General features: G+C 44.9%; 1 protein-coding gene across 1 annotated transcript in view; it reads left to right on the forward strand.

Moving 5' to 3' along the window:
* The window catches only part of C9H3orf49 (chromosome 9 C3orf49 homolog), a 72,516-nt gene that overhangs the window by 22,087 nt on the left and 28,656 nt on the right, over window positions 1-21,773 (forward strand). The window contains exons 2-3 of the mRNA XM_086936851.1: window positions 9,041-9,375; window positions 9,684-9,814. Of these exons, the coding sequence (XP_086792977.1) occupies window positions 9,041-9,375; window positions 9,684-9,814 (466 nt within the window). The remainder of the gene's footprint in view (window positions 1-9,040; window positions 9,376-9,683; window positions 9,815-21,773) is intronic.

Genomic DNA, 21,773 nt, shown 5'->3' on the forward strand with positions numbered 1-21,773 from the left:
TGCTAGCCTCGGAATTTAATCTTTTGCAGAGATTTAGTTCCTAATATTGTTTTGCTCAACATCACTATAGAGATAAATACCGCTTTATGATCTGACCAAGACAGTGGCAGGGAAGATATAAATGAAAGTGTAGAGCTGCATAACTGAAAAATCTTACTGTATCATCTGGGCAAAGTAAACTTTTTGTGGTTCACAGAAATCCACAATCTATATGTCAGTCAAATGGAGTCACTAGCAGTTCAACAGAGCTTATCGAAACAAGGTAGTCCCTGCAGTCATTAGACCGACATATAGATTGTGAATTTTTGCAGACCGTAGAAAGTTTCCCTTGACCAGACAATAAATGTCTCGCATATGGGATTTTAGCATCCTTAACAGTGTATTATCATCCGAAAAAACATCCCAGAGCTCCTGCCACACAGTGAGGGAGTTTGTAGCCTTCAGTGGGACTAGGTTTTCCCACTGGGAGGAGAAACCCATATGATGAAGCATGAGGGTATTCATACTAAAAGGGATTTCTCCCCTTTGGGGATTTTGTGAGACACCAATCGTTCATTTCTTAGACTGTCTTCATACTAGCACACACCCGAGGAGTTTTTGTGTTATAACAGACAATACATTACATAGCCATGCTGTCTCGCTTTGATGGATCTCGTCACATACCAAGCCAATATGTTTACATACCTGTCATTCCATTAATCCATGCCTTTAGAAAGCCTTAGGCCTGTGAGCTGAAACACGTGTTGACTGTTTTCTGGACATTGCCCTTTACTTTTCTTTCCCTTTTAGAAATCAAATTGGATCACTAGAAGAATAAAGACCTATCTTCTCATTATTCTGGATTTGATCTTCCATTTTGGAAATATAATAGGAAAGATTACTCAGTTACTCAGCTCTGTCCTTCACCATTTTCGCAGAACTTTTTTAGTGGGTTGGGGGTCTCCCATTTGAACATTCGCAATAGAGTTTTTCTTTGTATAGTAGAAATAGTGAAAACATTGGTATTGGTATATTAGAAATTTGGAACTCCTGTTTTAAGATATGCAAAGTGGAAGAATCAGTGTTCAGGAAAATCTGAAATATCTCCTTTCCAGTAGTATTGCCCAATTTATGAATATCTGATATCAACCTAGGTCAAGGCTCATACTTTTTTCCTGCCCATATACCAATGGTATAAACATTTATTTGACTCAATATTCGACATTTATACTTAAAAGCAAAACAAAAACCACAAAATATCCAAATCATAATCTCAAATAAGCAGTAGTATATGCAGAAATCTATAAAATGGCCACAGAAAAAGAGGAAACATTGAAAATGTACATCTAAAGGAGTAAACACTCATGCTAATAGTAAGGAATTCCTGTGAAACATATGAAATTACACATGAACTACTATATGGCTTCAAGAAACGAGCCTGACAGTATACTGGAAACATGTTCAAATGCCCACCACCAGATGATACTTCATCAGTCATGGAGCAGGAATGCCAGAAAATCAAGAAGAACTTAAGCTATCAAAATCCAAAGCTTCATCATTGTAGAGAGCCCTCATTCCAATCTTCATACATACGTTTCCTATCATCAAACACCAGATGATATGAACTGTGGCCGCTGAAGACTTCTCACTGAACAGGGCAAAGTCATCTAGCTGCCACCACAATCAGCACCAAACTGTATCCCACTGAATAAAGGTTTTAAATAAACTTTCCCTTTAGATGTGGAATTGGTCACAACAGTAGTATGTCTGGTCTTTACTGAATACCGTAACAAAATAGCTGTGTTGCTGACCCAGTAAGTTAGTGACTTCACCTCAAGGACTAACTGATCTACCTGCACTAGGAGAATTATACTACAAGTTAGATGAATGGGTATCAGAGATCCCACAACTGGTCTTAAAATTTGGGTATCAGAATACTACAACGTGTCTTATAATTTGTTAAAAACAGAATTGATTTTTTACTTGCTTTCTTAATTTATATCATCCAAAAACAATAGATTGTTTACACACCCTTTCAAGAATTTCTTGTTTAGAGCCAGGAGGTTAATAGACCTCCTTCCTTCTAATCTAGTCCATAACACCCAAAGTTAGTAGAGGGAGGAGGGCTGTTAATGCCTGTCTATAGTCTGTCTAGTGTCCAAGTGCTTCTGCACCTTCAGGTAAAGAGAGTTGGCCAGTGACTAGTAGCACAGAGTACGCTTATCACTGTACCTATGGGATAAATGAGGTGCCCTTTATTGGCTTCTATTAATTGTTGTTTACCAAAGGTTGCCACGGACGCTGCCTACCCTCTATGAGAGCAAAGTTTCATTTTTCAAGTATATATTTGGAATTCTTAAGCTGTACTCAACAGTGCCCCTAACAATGAATGATAATAACATGATTTACTCTTTGTGCAGCTTTAAGGATGGCATTATTACACTAAAAAAGTAAGTTACAATTCAGAATAGGTTTAAAACAGTAATATGCAAAAAGAACTATTGATGGGCAGAATGCAGAACAATGTCCTACATTCACTCCAGTACGGAGATCTGGGCCTAAATCCATTGTTTTTTGCTCACCATGCCATTCCAGTTTGGACCCAGCCATATGTAAATCAGTCTTGACCCTGCGCCCAATGGGAACAGTCCAGCCCGAACTGCCAGGCCAGGTCCTCCCTAGACTGGAAACAAGCATCCTAGGACCAGTTTTGGGGTTTCACCCCTCTTCAGCCAGGATAGCTTGATTCGAGTGGCATGGAGAGCATACCCGTCCCACTCAGGGTGACAAATGCAAAAAAACTATTGATGGACAGAATGCAGAACAATCTCATACATTCACCCCAGTACAGAGATCTAGGCCTAAATCCATTGTTTTTTTGCTCACCATGCCATTCCAGTTTGGACCCAGCCATATCCAAATCAGTCTTGACCCTCTGCTCAATAGGAACAGTCCAGCCCAAACGGTTTGGCCCTCCCTGGACTGGAAACAAGCATCCTAGGGCCGGTTTTGGGGGTTCACCCCTCTTCAGCCAGGATAGCTTGATTCCAGTGCAAAGTCATCTAGCTGCCACCTGAATCAGCACCAAACCGTATCCCACTGAATAAAGGTTTTAAATAAACTTTACATTTAGATGTGAAATTAGTCACAACAGTAGTATGTCTGGTCTTTACTGAATATCGTAACAAAATAGCTGTGTTGCTGGCCCAGTAAGTTAGTGACTTCACCTCAAGGGCTAAAGGACCTACCTGCACTAGGAGCATTATTCTACAAGTTAGATGAATGGGTGTCATAGATCCCACAGCTGGTCTTACAATGTGGGTATCAGAGATACCAGAACTTGTCTTATAATTTGTTAAAAGCAGAATAGATTTTTTTCTTGCTTTCTTAATTTATATCATCCAAAAACAATAGATTGTTTACACAACTTTTCAGGAATTTCTTGTTAAGAGCCAGTATATTTAATAGACCTCCTTCCTTATGATCTAGTCCATAACACCCAAAGTTAGGAGAGGGAGGAGGGCTGTAATGGCTGTCTTGTGTCCAAGTGCTTCTGCACCTTCAGGTAAAGAGAGTTGGCCAGTGACTAGCAGCACACAGTACACTTATCACTGTACCTATGGGATAAAGGAGGTGGCATTTATCGGCTTCTATTCATTGTTGTTTACCAAAGGCTACCACAGACGCTGCCTACCCTCTATGAGAGCAAAGTTTTATTTTTTCAAGTATATATTTGGCTTTCATAAGCTGTACTCAAGAGTGCCCCTAACAATGAATGATAATAACATGATTTACTCTTTGTGCAGCTTTAAGTATGGCATTATTGCACTAAAAAAATAAGTTACAATTTAGAATAGGTTTAAAACAGTAATATAACATAATACGTTTGAGGGCTATCATAGCACAGGACATCAGCCACTCATGCATAAAGACTTTTGGAAAATATGCTTACACAAGCTCGACAAACTTGACTACCGTGGAGAGTGGAAGCATTGCGAAATTTTAAGATCCATAACTTGTGTGGCCTTGCTAATAAGTTGTTAACATATGAGCCTTGCTACTGAGGGTGGAATTAGTTGAACAGCCAAGTCTTGAGTTCTTTTCTGAATTGATGAAGGGCGGGGGAGGTCCAGAGGTGGAGGAGGAGGCTGTTCCAGGACTTCACAGCAAGGTGGGGGACGGAGCATACTCCACTCTTGCTTTGGAGTATGCTGGTGTTGTGGGCAAGGGAGAAGGAGATGGAGCGCAGGTGTCTGGAGGGTTAGTGGAAGCTTAGGAAGTGGTTGATGTATGCTGGTCCTTGATTGTGCAGGCCTTTGTAGGTGCGGGTCAGTATCTTGACTTGACATCTCTTGTAGATGGGATAGCTGTGAAGTTTATTGAGGTGTAGGCTGATGTGGTGCTGTTAGGGGATTCAAGGATGAGTTTGGCCGCTGAGTTCTATATAGTCTGCAGTCTCTTCAGGAGGTGACTGGTAACATCTACATAGACTGCGTTGCCATAATCTAAGTGGCTAGTGATGAGGGCTTGAGTAACGGTACGTCTGGTGCTGATTGGGAGTGATTTGAAGAGATCTTTTGGAGCATGTGAAGAGTGAGGAAGCAGGCAGAAGAAACTGAGTTGATCTGGCTTTTCATGGTGAACTTGCTCTCCAGGATGATGCCAAAGTTCCGAGTTTGGTCTGTAGGAGTGGGTAGGGTCTTAGTTCAGCAGGCCACAAGGAGTCATTCCACGGGGAGGTGTTGTTCCCGAAGATCAGTACTTCCATTTTGTCTGTGTTGAGTTTGAGGCAGTTGTTTTACATCCAGGTGGTGACCCTAGTGACGCACAGATGGAAGTTGGCCCTCGTGGTAGATAGGTCTTCAGATAGAGAGAGGATGCACTAGGTTTGTCTCCGTACGATATGATGTTCAGTCCAAGGGTTCGGACCATGTTGGCAGGGGGTCATGTAGGCCTTGAACAGAATAAGGCTGAGGGAAGAGCCTTGAGGGGCACTGTAGATGATGTTCTTGGGTTCCGAGGAGAATGGTGGTAGGATGATTCTCTGTGTTCTTCCAGTGATGAAGGATGCAATCCATTTGAGGGCGCCCTCTTGGATTCTGATTGATGAAGCCTTTTGATCAGTTGGTGGGACATGGTATCAACCGCTGCTGAGGTGTCGAGGAGGATCAGGGCGGCCATTTCTCCCAGGTCGGGGAGGTTTCTGATGTCATTGGGGCCACGATCAGGGCAGTTTCAGTGCTGTGGTTTGCTTGGAATCCAGATGAGGCTAGAATATCGTTGTTCTCCAGATATTCCATGAGTTGGTGGCCTTTTTGAGGAATTTGGTGGGTAAGGGGAGCAAAAAGATGGGCCAGTAGTTCTTGAGCTTTTTGAGGTCAGTATACGGTTTCTTGAGGAGGGGTTTGACTTCTGCATTTTTCCGTTCTTCTGGGAATGTGGCCAAGGTGATGAATGTGTTAAAGATGGTAGTGAGCTTGTTGTTGTTTGTTCTGCTTCTGAGGTTGAACAGGTGATGAGGACAAGGGTCTGCGGGTGTTCCTGAGTGGATGGAGTGCAGGATGGCTGTGGTGCTCTTTGTGGTGAGCTGGTCCTAAGTGGTGACCTGGTGGTTGCCATTTGCATCTGTGGCTGCAAGGAGACTGAGGATTTCAGAGAAAGTGGGTTGGAGTTCAAAGTGTTTGTAGATGTTGGAGATCTTGTTGTGGAAGAAGTCAGCCAGTTCTTGGGAAGGAGTGATGATGTTTTCAGTGGATGAGGAGTTGGAGAAGTCCTTGACGATACTGAAGAGTTCTTTGCTGTGGTTGGGGCTAGCTTCAATGTGGTCAGGTAGGGCATTCCTTTTCGTCCCTTTCAGGAGTTGGTGGTAGTGGTTGAGCAATGTTCTGAGTATGGTACAGCCTGTGGGCCTCTTGCTGATGCACGATTTCCTTTCTAGTCACTTGCAGTTGTGTTTCATGGTTCTCAGTTTGAGGTGTACCAACTGGCATATTTGGTGGATCTTTTGAGTTTGGTGGGTTTGATGGGGTGGCTGTGTCGGCGCACTCGGTGATCCAAGCGGACACGTTCTCGACAGCCTGTTCAAGGCTGTTTGTGGTATCAGGATTGGATTTGTTGAGGGAATCGGCCCATTGGCGGCTTGGTGTCAGACTGGGAGCTACTGTGATGTTTAAGCGGACGATGGAGTTGTCTAGCTAGGTGAGCTTGGTGACATGACTGTACTTGACTGTGGCTGGCTGTGAAAATAGGGTTGAGCATTTGCCCTGCGTTGAGTGTGGTGTTGGTGACTGGTTGGGTAAGGCCGATGTTAATCAAGCTTTTGAGGAGGTTGGCTGTGTTGGAGTCATTGAGGTCCTTGAGGTGAAAGTTGATGTCTACGAGGAGGATGCATTGTTCAGTGTCAATGGCTTTTGGTGCAATTAATTCTGAGATGGTATTGGAGAAGCTAGGGCATGGTCCTGGTGATCTGTAGGCGAGGCTGCATTTGATGGTGGTTTTGACAGCTGTTTGGAGTTGATAGTTGAGATGCTCCATAATCTGTTGGTCTCATCCAAGGCAGTGGTGCAGTGGATATTTTTTTGTTGATGATGGCAATTTCACCTCCGCATTTTTTGATGCAGTTCTGGTGTGATATCTTGTAGCATTTGGGAACAGCCAAAGCGATGTCAGTCGCAGATGTGGGGTTGAGCCAAGTCTTGGTGTAGAAGACAATATCAGGGGTGAGGGAGGTGATGTTGTCCCAGATCTCAGTGGCGTGTTTGCAGAGTGATCAGACGTTGAGCAGGAGGCAGTAGAGTTTTTCAGGCATAGTCGAGGTAGGCGAGGTGGTTGTCTGTGTGGGTGTGCTGGTGTTAAACCTTTTTAAAAAAAACGTTTGATGTAACCCAAAAAACCCGCCCCCCTTTTTTGTTATGTTTCTAAGAATCTCCCTTTTTATGTAAATATTTATCCATAGGTACCATTGGACCTTATAGGAACCACAACCAAAGGCAGTTCCTTTACATCGTTACACCAAGTAATACTTAGGAGTAACTTTCACCTTTTCACACCTCACCCCCTGGTCCTGAAGAAAGCCCACCCGACCTCCTGGCGACTGAGGGCTGAAACATGTTGACCTACTTTCACATTTCTAGTGTGATAGAGTCATAATAACTCACAATCACCTATGTAGTTTTTACTGTCCCTTGGAACCCAGAAAGAATAAGGAATTGTATCTGGAATCAAGAGATTTTTTAACTCACTTCACCATTCACGAGCACCATTTCTGGTCACTACTGTTTTAACAAAAGGGTGGAGGTTGTATAACCACAAAACCCCATGATTATGCAGACACGTGTGAGGGAAAGCGGAGAACAAAGATATACCGCTCAACGTCACCACCAATGAACACGTGCATGAGGGTTTCTTTTGGGATTGAAAAGAACCGCTCTCGCATACCCAATGTTATGCAGGACAAGTGATCCTTCCTTTTTGATTAGTTGATACTTGATTACAGGGAATTGAACGGATCACGAATTCCTTTCCCCCCCCCCCAATTGATTGTGAAAGTTAAAGGAGAAGAGACAGTGGCGGCAGGAGAAAGGTCCTACTTTTGAACATGGAAAGGTGTGGCAGCAGCTCCTGTTCTGAAATCTGGGGTCCAAGTCTAAGATCTCAGCAGTGGTGTAGTTGCAGGAGATGGGAGATCCAGTGTTCCTGGAGCTGGGCGTGCTCCAGGCGCAGACAGGTGCTGAAGAGCTTGCCCGAAGGCACATCAGCGGCGTAGCTGTGCTGCGGCCTCCATTAACTAGATTCTGGGAGAGACACTGGACAGGGCTAGCAAGAGGCAGGAAGCAAAAGGAAACAACTGTGGCAAGACTGCTAAAAACAAGCGAGGTAGAGACATACAGCAGTACTGCATTAACAGTATAAAATAAGAGTTACATTAAACAGCAGAGCGGTGTAAAAAAAAACTATATTAAGGTCACAAAGTGAACAAAATATAAGAGTTACAACAGGTAATAGCAACAACAAACAGCAGATCAGTTTTAAAATAAACTATCCTAAGACTCTATTAGTAAACAAAACTAAGGCTTACAACAGTTATTGAGCAGCAAATAAGAATAGCAACAGCAGAAGTGCAAAGTGCATTATTAGGCTTAGAGGTAACAGTTAAGCAAGAGGGCAGCCATGGAGCCCAAGCGAGGCAAAGGCAGCAGGGGAGCTGGCATGGAGGGACTACCAATTGTGAGCTGTCAAAGGGCAGTCACATTATTTAGTAGGCCTGGATGAAGTTCGCAAAACACCACAAAGTGACAAAAAAACTCAGCCAAGCTACGCAGAGTTCAGCAAGCGGAAGAGTGAGTTACCTCACCCCATTTGCACAGATTTTTAGTGCTGGGTGTTTGTCCCATGCTGTAAAATCAGTGCGAATGGCATTACATGCAGCTCAAGAGGACGCTGCTTCTTTATGCCACTCGAGTAGGAATTCCACGAGAGTGGCAGCTTCCTGAACACGAACGGAATGTGTATCAACATAAGCGGTTGAGACCATCCGTGACCGCCCATGTTGAAAAATCTCGCTGGGAAGCAGTCTTGCGTTGGATTTGTATCGCTCTCCAACTTATCGTTAGTGAGTGAGGAAAAAACTCCACTATGCGAAGCGCAGTTTTTCCGAACTTCGCGAGCTCCGCGGATCGCAGAGTGCGATAAACTCTGCACACTCTCAAACGGAGCGGAGTTCATCACCCAAGGCCATTATTTAGATTATTGGTGCCATAGTATTTTTTCTGTTGCTTGCTTTCTCTGTTTTAATTTTCTTTATAGATACATATTTTTTTTAGGTTTTTACCAAAATGCTAAATAAACTTTGTTTTGATTTGAAGAATGACAATTGCATAGTTTTCTTTTTGGCTTTTCTTCATGATAATTGTGTATGGATGTAACGCTTGGGTAAAGGCATGTCATGTGTTTGCGGGTCCCTGTACTGTGGACCTTCCCCACTATAGATGTCTGTATGCTGTTGCATAATTACTACATTGCATTTTATGCGTGCTAATAATAACTCTGCTTTGTATTCAAGGTGGCACGGAGCTGTATCCGAGGATTTAGCCAACCAAAATGTGCTGCATCCCAAAGACGACTCATCCAGTGAAAATGACTTTGAAACTTTCGATATCCAAGAAGGAAAGAAAAAGAATTTTGTTAAGAAGATGAAGACTTCACTGGGGAAAATGCTCCCATCAAATAAAAGAGAACATAAATGTATGCAGTTACAAGACACAAAGCACCTCTGCCCTGCCGGAAGTAGAGAAACTCTTATTTCATCAACACAGGGCCTGCTCCCGAGAATTATGAAGGATTTTCCATCTCCAAAAGTACTCCCAAAACTTAAAGCGTGGAGGGTTTCACAGAATGGTAACTGGATTGAAATTAGCTATGTCATTAAATGTAAATGGACAGGGTTTTTTTTGTATTTACACATATTCACATTGACTTAGAAACACTTATGGTCTAGAGGAAGGTACAAACATTTCATATTGAACTGTTTTACTGAGCTCTATGCCATCGTTAATCCAATAAGACACAATGAATCTGAAATCTCACAGTGAAAATAAAATGATGAATTGAATGTTTTTCTTTGCAGAGAAATAGAACTATGGTAATAGAGCATTTTTTTAACTCTTTAATGGTCACACCTTTGTTATTTTTCACTTTCTTTAAAGCAACGATCCAACTCAACGTGAATGTTGTAGAAGCGGAGTCCGAAAGGATAACACAGAACAATGTGATAGTGAGATCCAGGCGTATGTCGCGACGAGTTTCCGTCACGTCTGTACCCGCCGGACTTCAGAAGGTGAATAGATGAACAGAATGCAAAATACTGGCGGGGTTACTTCTTTTGAAAAAAATGTGCGTTTTCAACTTTAGAGTGGATTGAGCTATTTTTGCGATTTGTTTGAATTTAAAGGTCTATAACAATTAAGCTAACAGAAATTAGAACATTAGAATGTTTAGAATTGATTTGAAGGCAGCGCAGAATCAGAGGGTGACAGTTATGACTAGTTCAGAACTCTTGCTCCAATATTCCCCTGATTGTTTTTAGGTCTTGTTTACTGACTGCTTTAGCTATTTCAATTTCAATTGTCTCCAATACAATAAAAATAACAAAGATTGGGCTTTGGGTCAACCCATTGTTTATCATTGGCTGGCTTTCTTGTCAGTCTCGTTGCTTGTGACATATTCAATGGCATTGCATCTGCTCCTTCTTTTAGTCCCCCCCCCTTAGCCACCCCCCCCCCCCCGCCAGGGATTAATTTGTTACAGAATAAGTGCCATCGCCCAAAATCTTTTTCAGAGCACATAGATGGCAGAGCTGAAAGTCTGGGTTGCCAAACACAACTATTGCCAAGTCTTGATTCTACCTCGTGTCTTTTTCATCCACTTCCATATACCGTGTGCCCCATTACCTCACTCTTGCAGGTTCTTTTTCATTCCTGCTTTCTCCCTTTGTCACTGTTTTCCTGTCTCAAAAATGAGTGTTGGTGGGCCCACCTGCAACCACTGGAGCAAACTAAGACTTGCTTGCATCACAACTTTTTTCACACCCTTTTCATTGGATAACCTGATTCTTTCACTGCTTGCATTCAGGGAACCCTATTTTTTTTGTTTGCCATTAGATCTCCATGGGAGTGCACGTGTTTTCTTGCCTTCTCCTTCAGGTGCCAAATCCACCTTCAGATCTGCATTGGTAAACTCAAAGAGAGACCAATTGGTTTTGCCAGAGCTTGATCTGTTTCTCTCCATTTAATTTAAATCCTTCTAACGTCAGTGGTGGGATGTTCTAATCTCGTTATAGGCTTGCATTATGCAATGCCCATATTTAAGCACTGCTCGGCTCAGGTAGAATCTCTTTAATGACTGGTATTGCTCTCAGCAGCAGGCTATAATGTTATAATAGATAGTATTCTGCAATCCCTGTATTAAAAGGCTGTCTCTAATTTCGACAGAACTAGACTATTATAAGGTCCGACATCACAATACCTGCTGCCAGAGCCAGCAGCTGAGATGAAAGACAGGTCAATCCACGGATAGCTGGTTAAAGCAACAAAAATAAAAGTGCTTTTCTTCTGCTCTATTTTTCTATCTTACATTGACTAGCAGAAAGAACAGGACTATTTTTTGCATTCCTTAGATATTTATAGAAAAGTTAGGATCTTCCTGCATGTTTCTTCATATTCTAAGCTACTTTTTTTACTGACTTGTATTCAACTGTTTCTAATATCTTTTTACAACAAATATCTAACAGGTTTTTAATGTGAGTAGTTTTGCATTAGAGGCTACATTTTTTTCTTTTTTTGTGTGGAGTTTTATTTAGCGCAAACTAGACCCAAAGGTATCAGAGTGTTTTACATGAGCTCTAGTTACGTTACAGAAGGACACTTCATTTTTGTTAGGCACGCGGAGATTAAGTGATTTTCCCAGAATCACAGAATTTTGAGCTTCCTTGCCGAGACTCGAACACTGTTCCCCAGCTCCAGATTGATCGCTCTAGCTGTTAGGCCAGGAAATTTGTATTCCTCATGTTTGCAAACATGTTCTCTATTTCATAAGATAGAGTTATGCACCAAGGTTTTAAGTGGTTTGTGGGAAAGGTGATGGTATGAGCATGTATTATATGGGATAAAGGACTCCTGGCGACATGGAAAGGATATCGCAAGTCACCTTGGAGTTCCGTAACCTTATAAAGGAACTTGGCCTTCAGTTTCATTCTAATATATGGTTATAGAACACCTTGGTGACTTGCAGTATTCTTACAATATAGGGCAATATATGGATCTTTAGCCTTTATATATTAGCAGTTATTATTCAATGCACATATAATTCTTTAGTGATGTTATTCCTACTTTGCAGTATAATTTGACACTGCTACTTTTAAAGGTATTGAGGTATGGTCTGTGAAAACCAGTTTCTCCTAGTACCTCCACAGAGCATGACCTGAAGAAACCCAGACTTGCCTTTGGCAGAGAGTACCTGTGGATAAGAATAATTAATAGAAAGGCAATCTATGTTCTAACCTTTGAAGTTAACCCTTCTGTCCATGACTCCCAAAATGGAAAATAACTGCACTTCTATGCCTGTCATCTCAAGAGGCACTTAAAATACATCTGAATATTCGAGGAAAGGATGACTCACTATTCTAACTCCAGTCCTGTTTATTTAGGGAAACTGTGAGGCTTATTTACAAGATTCTTGCGCCGCCAGTGCATCACTTTTTATGTGATAAAAGTGACGCACCACATAAAAAGTGAAGCACTGGTGGCGCAAGAGGCTTGTAAGTAAGCCCCTGTGTGTTTGTAATCCTTGCCAGACTTAAAGCAAGTAGGTTGAGTAAAAATATGAGTATGTTACTGCGGATGTGTGAAATGCATGTGGATGCTTAACAGAAACTGTGGGGCATTGACAGATGGGAAGCCTCAATAGGGTTGCCCCAACCTTTAGGGAAATATAATGTCCATTTCTAGCTAACAATCAATGCCTATGGCTGCTAGACAGAATTTTACGTGAAAAAGAGATTTCATGATTTTCTGCAGAATTTCAACACATTTTGAGCATTTTAAGCAAAATTCTGTGGCAGCATCACAAAAGGAAAGAGGACTTACCAGAGCCAAGGTGGCAAACACTCGTCTACTCAACAGGAAACAGTCACTAAAAGGGGTGTGAAGCAAGGTGTGTGAGGGTGCACGAGCCCTGACATCCAACCACACAAGCTGACAAGAGATACTATTGAGGGTGACAGAAATCTTGACATTCAGGTGCTCAAAGTAGGTGTCTTAAGAAACATGAACGAGTGAAGCACAGATCCTACATTGCTCAATTACTGGCAGTTGTAAACCATCTGGGGCCAAATCATGCTCCCATTCTTTGCACTGCGCGAATGCAGAAGGGATTGCGCATTTCCATCCACAGTGCATACGTTGAGTCGAAAAATCTCTAAATAAGTGCAAGTGCTGCTAAGAAACACAAAGACAATTACTTCCTTGCGTTTCTGAGTTCTGATGTCTCAAGGCATTGCAAAGACCCTTTCGGCATCATCACAGTGCAGCGAACAGGATCATGACGCAGCCCTGAATGTTGACTTATATTAATACAGTGCATGCAGTCTGGCTTAGTTTCTTTCACTGATTTTGACATAAAATTAAGGCCACAGTTTCCACGGATTTCCCTCACATTTTACCTCTGCATTTATTTTTTTTATTTCAACAGAAATTTAGAAACATTTTTGCAGGTTTTCAATTATTTTCTGAGGATTTACACTTGTCCTTACCTGTGGCCTGTCTATACTTGCTAATCTAAAGGAGCACGTACTTTATATCTAAGCAACGGCGGGCACAGAAAAAGCAATACACTGAAAGTCTACACATGTATTTATCCATAGATAGATTGAATGTTCTGCATTGATCTCAAGGTTGATGCTGCTGAAGGTTGTTGGTTGTTGGTGCTGGAGCTTGTGATGTGATGTGCCGTCACCAAGGGGAAACCGTCTTATTAGATCGCGGATTAATAGAACACTCTGGCATTTGCGACGCTCTCCGAATAATCGAGCTTACTAAAGAAAATGACGAGTTGACTGCAGAAGGTATGAAAGAGGGATATGGTCCGTTAAGAAAAGCAAGCATGAATCCTTATGGCCAAGCCTCTATGCTCCTCAAAGCAAAATGATCTGAGAAGGCTCAGGAAGCGAATAAATGAGATTGAAAAAGGCATTTGGAAGGAGGCCTGGGTGGAGTACCGCAAGACGTTCCTTACAGGAAGTACAGGTAGCCCAATTCCTGCAGAGTCAACCTCAGCTGTACCTTTCAGGGAAAATTACGCCATTGCTGACTACTTTGGAATACTCTACAGCGACAGTAATTACAATCATAGAGAACTATTAAAACAAAATACATCAAATCTAGGTGAAACATATGGCTGTGATGTTCCTCACTATCCTGGTCTCTGGGAATCTACCAAAATGCTGGTGGGACTCGAATATCTTCAAGGGTGGGTCAGCCTCATCCCCACGCAGCTACCAGCTGATAGTTTTGCTTCATGTGAATCTCAAATGCTTTTCAACCCTGTTGCTGTATGATCTATCTGAGTGGGGAATCAGACACCAGAAGACTGCTCCTGAATCAGATGGTATTCACAAAGAATCAAGGGCCTATCCAATCTAATGGCAGTGGCCCTGATAATGGAAAGTGCAAGTGATGTCCACACGCCGTTGTTAACATGTTTCCTGAACTTTAAGGCGGGCTTTTCCTGCGTGCCACATGAGAAACTGTGGGGAAAACAACTGCGCTTGGAATCCCACAACACCTGCTGAAGGCAATATCACTGCTATCAATGTTGACATGGGTCAGGATCAAAGTTGGGGATGGGAGTCATCTGTCCAGTGAAGTGGGAACCTCAGTTGGTCTGAAACAAGGGGGGGATGTTAGGGGGGGCTCGCGCCACTCCTCCTTAATTTGTTCACGGCAGATCTCTCAACTGGCTCTTGATGAGGCGACGTCCCATGCCCTGAGCCTTGTTGTACCACCTATGTCAAACATGTTTTATGTAGATGACCTATTTATAACACACGAGTAGGATTGCAAAGTGTGATTAATCGGCTCACTGAGTACTCTAATAACAACCTCCTCCAGATCAAACTTAAGAAGAGAAAAGTAATTTCCCTAAACTGGCGCATTATCAAGCAGGGCAAATGGCTGTTTAAAGTGTCTCTGATTTAAAAAAAACATCTACATACACATATCTGGGTGTCAAATTAGATTTGAGGGCATCCTACGCCTCACCAAATGAAGCTATTAAAGGAAAAGCAGTATATCTAAACTTTTCCTTCCAAACTCTAGCCAAAATCTTAGGGGTCACAATCTCTAGCCTCTTATCACAGTGACTAAATCATATTGTATGGAAGTGAGATCATTTTAGGCCATGACCCAAACCTCCTGGGTAAATTCATAATACAGACCTATAAACAAATCTTTCATCTCCCAAGGTCGGCATCACTTTCTCAAGTTAGACTAGAATTTACCCAGGAAAAAAAGCTTTAGTCAAACAAGGAGCTTTCTTAAAATGTTGCTGCAAAATGAGGAATGCCCCTAACGAAACTTTGGCGCACTATGGGGCAAATTCTCAAGTCATCGCTGAGTTAACGGCACTTTATCGCAGCCAAAGTGGAGATAAATATATCGCCCTATTCATAAGCTGGTGCAAACAGCCCATATCACAAGTTAACCTATGGTAGCAGCCTCAAAAAACATCGCCACAGATGACCCCGCAACTATCGCTAATGAGCTGCTGAGTAGGTATTCCCGTGCCAAAAGCCGTGACAACACCACTCCGCAACATTGTCAACAACCAGCCAAATTGGCAACAAGAACCCAAAACTGGTGATAAGGCGCGTTAGCAGCAGGACACTAACACCTGCTCTGACCTTGTGTAATGTCGGACAACAGCCTGCACCAGAAAGGGGAGCCCATGCCCAGAGCCACACCTGAAGGGCAACAGAAGCCAAGAACCCAACGATCATGCAGCTGGGAGTCCCAACAGGACCATAACACCCACCGCCACCACCCTCAGGAGCCCCCTTCCCCGGGCTACCCATACGGACAAAGACATGCCACATCAACTACACGAAACATGTACCAAATAATCCGCCTGATGTCGCACTATCACATTTGGCGACATGCATGTGTCTTTACAAAAATGAGCATCACACATTCTCCAGAGAGGGAGAGAGAGAGAAAGACGGACAGAGAGGGGGAGAGAGAGAGAAAGGGGGAGAGAAAGGGGGAGAGAGAGAGAAAGACAGACAGAGAGGGGGAGAGAGAGAGAAAGAAGGACAGAGAGGGAGGGAGAGAGAGAGAAAGACGGAAAGAGAGGGGGAGAGAAACACAGATAACAGAAGAGATGGACAGGGAGATAGAGTGCCGACACTGCACACCCAGGCCTCAATGCTCAACTGCTGACACCTGTGTGTCTCCAACCACGTTCCGGTATGTAGTGCAGTTCACCAGGTCCCACATCTGAAACAGATCCGTCATCTGAAACAGAGTCCAGATACATGAATGGCAAAGTACATACAATTGCACACAATGTCATCGCCTGTCCGCCCCTGTGCACCGAGGCAGCTGCAATCCAGCCCCTCCCGCCGCCCAGCAGTGCATGCCTGCACCTGCGCACCCAAGACTCACTGCTCACCTTTGCCACCGGCGTGTCGCAATCAGGGCCAACCATTGGCCAGTGCAAGCCCGGGGCCCTCTACATCATGCAGCCCCGCTCAGCAGGCCACCAGGTATCACATTTGATTCTGGGTCTTGATTTCGCCATGGCAGAGGACATACCAGTGCACTCAGCATCATCGCAGGCTGCACACCCATTCAGCCCTTGAGGTGCCACTAACTCTGTGGTCTGGGAGGCGACGCCACTTGGCAGTAGGTCTGCGCTGCCCGCTGGCTCTAGCCTACACTGCGGTCCAGCAGGGCACACAAATCCTTAGCAGTCCGGACCGCCAGGAAAGGGCATCATTGCAGGCTGCACACCCCCTCAGCACTTAAGGTGCCCCAACCTCAGTGCACCGAAAGGCACCGTCCCGTTGTGCCTGTGCCGGCTGTAGTGTATCCAGTGCCACCAAGTCTGTGCCCTGCAAGTCGTGGTGAGGATGACATCATGTCACCTCCAGGCCAGGGAAATGTGATGTTGCTGTTTCCTAGGCCCTCATGCCTACATGAACACCACACAGATACACCCAGATAGAGGGTAGAAATGGCGTTGAGCACGTGCACCCGGCCCTTTTTATTGGCAGGGCCACATGTCCTGTGACGCATGTGCAAGATGGGTGTGGTGTTGGTGTACACCAGCCGTGAGGGAGTGGCTGTGCCATGCTGACAACTAGGCACCCAAGGGGGGATGGGGGGGGGGGGGGGGGGAGAGAGGAAAGGGGAAAATCCTCCTTTCGGAACTAGGGCCCTCACACACCAAGCAAGCTAGGTGCCATGCTTCATCATATGGGCCTGCTCCTCGTCGGGTCAACGCTGCAATACCCGACGGGCACACATAAAGGGGCTCTTTACCGGAGATCTTTTATTCCTGCCATATGGGTGCCATGGGTGTGAGGGGCCTAGTGTGTGTGTAGCTGTTCTGAGAAGTGAAAATTAAAACAAGTAGGGAATCCTTAGAGCAACTTCATTCTAGGAGGATCCCTTCTTGGTTAAAAATTAGTGAGGAGAGGTGACTATCATGCTATCAAGAGTCAAGAGGCACTCTACTCCTAGATGGTCGACATGTTTCACACCAATTAGTCCGAAGGATCTGGCGGCGTTTCTTCAGGACCGTGAAAAGTGACTACTATCTACAAGTGGAATGCAGAATGTGCCACTAAGACAAATATATTAAACCAAGGTGGCGTGGAAGAGTATACCTGCCCCCATAAGGATGCACTGGATATTACCCGCAGGTGCTGGGGCAAACCTAATGAACGTCAAGATTACGCCCTATCTGCTACAGCACTACTTGTGACTTCTATATTAGGATGTCTGCTCCCATTGGAAGCCACACAGTCCACCTACCCCATTCGTGCTGAAGCCCCCTTGGGTGCCTGTGACACATCTGGCACACCGACCTGCACTTGATAAGTGTAACACGTCCATGTTGAGGAACTGCATACTTCTTTTTGATTAAAACTTTGACCGGGCTAATACGCTGGACCTCTTTGAAAAAGCCCTCAGTCCCCTCTTCTTTTGATACATGCTGACAACTAGACCTGTGACCAGCAGATCACTACAGGAAAGACCTGGGACATGTAGCTTTGTCGTCCTCCCTGTGAGTGTAAACGGAGTGGGCTGGCCTGACGTATGCCAGTCCAGCATAAGGGTGTGAACAATGACCCCGGTGCTCTGGGCGTGGTTCCATACGGGGCTGGACAAGGAAGTAACTGTGACCCTGTTGTGTCTGCGCAACAGGAACCACATTTGGCAATGTGTCACCTTGTGACCCATGTTCTATGACATGAGCCACATGGACGTAGGAGGAATTCACTGAGCCTACATTCATCCATACTTCCACACTTGAAAGACCATAGACATGGCACATCTGTGTGATTAGGAATGTTTAATGCACATTCAGTGGAGTGTTGCATCTGGAGCAGTACAAGGCCTTGCAAACCCCACATAACGATGTTGGCCCATGGTGGGCCAGCCAGAGTCCTTCAGGGAATGATAAGTCCAAAGGAAGAGGAAGAGTTTAGTCCGCAGTCTGATTGCTGTGTCATTGGCGATCAAATGGCATATGGCAGTCCAAGTCGAGGTCCAAGGTGAGTGTCGCAGAGTGCATTGGGGGACAGTGAAGGGTGATGATGCAGAGGGCAGGACCAAGTAGAAACCGGCCATAAGGCGGAGAAGAATGCTACTCTGTCCTTCGTACCATGAAGGCAAGTTCATCCGTATCTTTATCCACTGCTGTTGCATGTGCCTCACGTGTGGGTGGTGGTGGTGTTCTGTCTCCTGCACTGTGTGGCAGTGACACCTCAAGGGTCGGAGGTGGATGTCTGCTGCACTGTGTGTGTCCCTTAGGGACTGTGAGGGGGCCCCTGATGGGACTTAGACACCCGCGCATGGCATATAGTTTGTCTGCCATGAGGTCGAAGCCCCCCCGCACCTGTTCAGTCAGATTCTCCTGGCACCCCAACACACGGCATTGGAAGGCCAAGTGTTCTTTGTGGGTGTCCTGGGAGGCAGCCATGGTGGTGAGTGCTGCCTGCTGTGTGATCTGTGCAGGGGGTGGGGTCTCTTCGTAGCAGCTTGGCTGCCCTGCTCTTGGAGGTGGGCTGCGGAGGCTGTCCAAGAGCTGTTGGAGGGTATCGGAGTCGAAGCTGTGGTGGTCCTCTTCGTCATCAGAGAAGAGAGGTTCATGCTGCTCTGCAGGAGGTGTTGCTTCTCCCTCTGCAATGTGAAGGGGAGATGCAGTTTAACAATGTGTCCGCATGTATCTTGTCACATTGTACATGTTTTCATACAGACTGCATGACTGTGTACATTGTGGCTGTTTGGGAGGTGCTACCTATTTGATGGAGGACAGTGGACATTTCGACAACATGACGTGTGTGTGTTTGCACTTGTACATTATCAACTCACATTTCCCTGCAATGCCTAATGTGATTCGCCAGTGTCTACACCCAGTCGGCAGCAGTTGTGTCCTGTGTTCTGTTGTGGACGTGTTGCAGTTTGTACCACATTGTTGTCAGTGTTGATGTGCTCTGCATGTTATGTGTGGGTGTGCTGCATTTCGGGGGAGTCGCCCCAGCAGCTCTGATTTTGCTGCCCCTTCTCTATTTCATGTGATGTGTCTTTGACTTCTGTACCTATGCAGTGCTGAAATGTTGCATACTTGGGTACATTGGTCTCTTGGTGGGAGTTGGGGGCTAGGGCATGGTTTGTTCGCAGATGTGCTCAGCTCAATTGTACAATCCCTGGTCGTTACTCACCCTGGTGTAATTGTGTCCGGTCATGTTGAGCAGTGTCCGGTCCCCCAACTCCTACCACCGTCTCCCCACAGATGACTGTGGACATCATTTCCTCCATATTGTTCAGCTCCTCCTGTGGCGCTGGACTCCCACCTCCAGTCTGCATTGCTGCCTTCTGGTTGTTGGTGAGTTTCAGCTTGGTTTTGGCTTGACATAATTCCAGCGCCTCTTGACCTCTTCTATTGTCATGTTCGGCACTCCCACTGCATTCACCTTGTCCATGATGGCCTGCCATAGTCCATTTTTGGTTGCCTTTGACACAGTGGAGGTGACGAGCAGCTGTTGATGGTGTTCTACCACCTCCGTTATCAGGATCCTGTATTCCCGCAGACTGAACCGCTTCTTCCTACTCTTCCTCTCCTTGGCCTTCCCTGACCCTGAGGTCCCAGGCAGGTGAAGGACTGGGCTGTTCTAAGGCCCAGCGGTGCCAAGGGACAACACCTGAAACCTTCGTGGGTTACCTGTTCCGGCGTACAAATTACAGAGGCACGGGACACTTCCTTCGGCGTCAAAGATCGAGGTTTATTTACTGCAGGGAACACAGAAGTCACAAGAAGTACAACACGTGTAGGTTCTAGGAGACTGCTTCAAATTGCAACTGTGGATCGCTCCTTTTATACATATTTCTGTCATAGCACAACATGGCGAACAAAAGGTTACAACTCAGTTCCCACAGTAAACTTCAAAAGGGTCGCTTTCATGTATTCAGGGTCCCGGAACATAATTACAGTAGCATCGCCGGTTCCCAACTGTAAAAGTACGTATCTCATCATTAAGTACATTCCATTCCGGCTATAAACAAGTTTAAGGAAGAGACAGAAACAGGTGCAAGGAAGACAGACAACAGATTGAAAAGAGTGTAGATGGCGATATCGGAAACACGATTGCAGGATCAAAAGGGACGTGCCTAATGAATGCACGGCTGAAACAATAGACCGGCACGGCAAGATGAGCCTCGAGCGGGGCCATCTGCCTTTGCAGTGTCATCCCCCTCGTCATAAAGACACCCTCTAAGGAACACGTGTCTTCCGCAAAAGCTTGGGAATCCCAGGGTCACGAAGCGGACAGTGTCCGTTCGCTGGCTACTTGAGGGCAAGAAACAAAATGGCTGCCGTATCTAAAATGGAACCCGTGGGTTCAGATGAAGAAACCCACGAATAAGACGAACGGTTCAGGCCAGCATAGCGAAAACGCATACACCCACTAAACTCGTCATTTGCGGTTCATAGATACCAAACTCGTCCATATTCGAACAAGTCGAAAGTACCACTATAATTGTCACGGAACCTCAGACGCTCCTTTTGCCCTCATGTAGGCAAGCACTAGTCAAAATCAGAATCGATCTCGATATTCATCAGATCATTCAGATGTTGCTGCAACATCATTCTATCCATCAATGCTTCCTTGGTAACAGATGGCCGTCTTATACACGTTGTAGCACACAGGCCACATAAGGCAGGACCACACTGCACACAAAGACAACACGTGAACAGAAATGCTACAACAACCCCAATGATCATCAGAATCTTCCAACCCCATGTCGACATCAGGCCCCAAAACCATCTTAGTAGCATCCAATCACCTACGTCCACGTGTATGGACTCGGAGATCTTGTGCAACTTCGAGATGGCTTGATAGACAGTTGGAGCGTTATCACCTTACATACACCACCTCTATCTGCAAGAACAACGTCTAAAACCATACGGTTTTGCAACGTCATAAGCCTATCCGCCTGAAGCTCTGCTGTCAGATTACCAAGAGCACTTGCAGTTATATTAGCAGTCGATTCCACTACTCGAGTCAACTGTCTCAGGTTCCTACTATTGATCATAGGTCCCCAAAACGGCAAGAAACCCTTAAAGAAGTCTCCTGCTTCTTGACCGGCAGTGTCTTCTTCGCTAATAACGCCTCTCACAACTCTAGTCTTGTGATAGTCCGAGGCAACTGTGAAGGTTGGTGGCAACAAATTCGCAATATAACAGGTGCCCGAGAAATCACGGGGCAACCATGTATATGCGCGGTCATAACATACAAAGTATGTACCTTTGGCAGTCAGAAGAACAGGGGAAGAGGACGTTGGTAAAACATACGTTTCAGTACAAGCACTCCTCCCAAGCTGAGCTCGCGGGCTTCGGCCAAGACCTTTCAGGCAGAAATTACCGAGATGGGGTACGATCCAGATCGGAGACGAGCTTTTAAGCTGTCGATCACCCACTGACATGCTATACTCAGCCTCACTCAGATCCTTGTATGC

The sequence above is a fragment of the Lissotriton vulgaris genome, chromosome 9, assembly GCF_964263255.1.
Source record: "Lissotriton vulgaris chromosome 9, aLisVul1.2, whole genome shotgun sequence".
In the NCBI taxonomy this organism is placed as follows: domain Eukaryota; kingdom Metazoa; phylum Chordata; class Amphibia; order Caudata; family Salamandridae; genus Lissotriton; species Lissotriton vulgaris.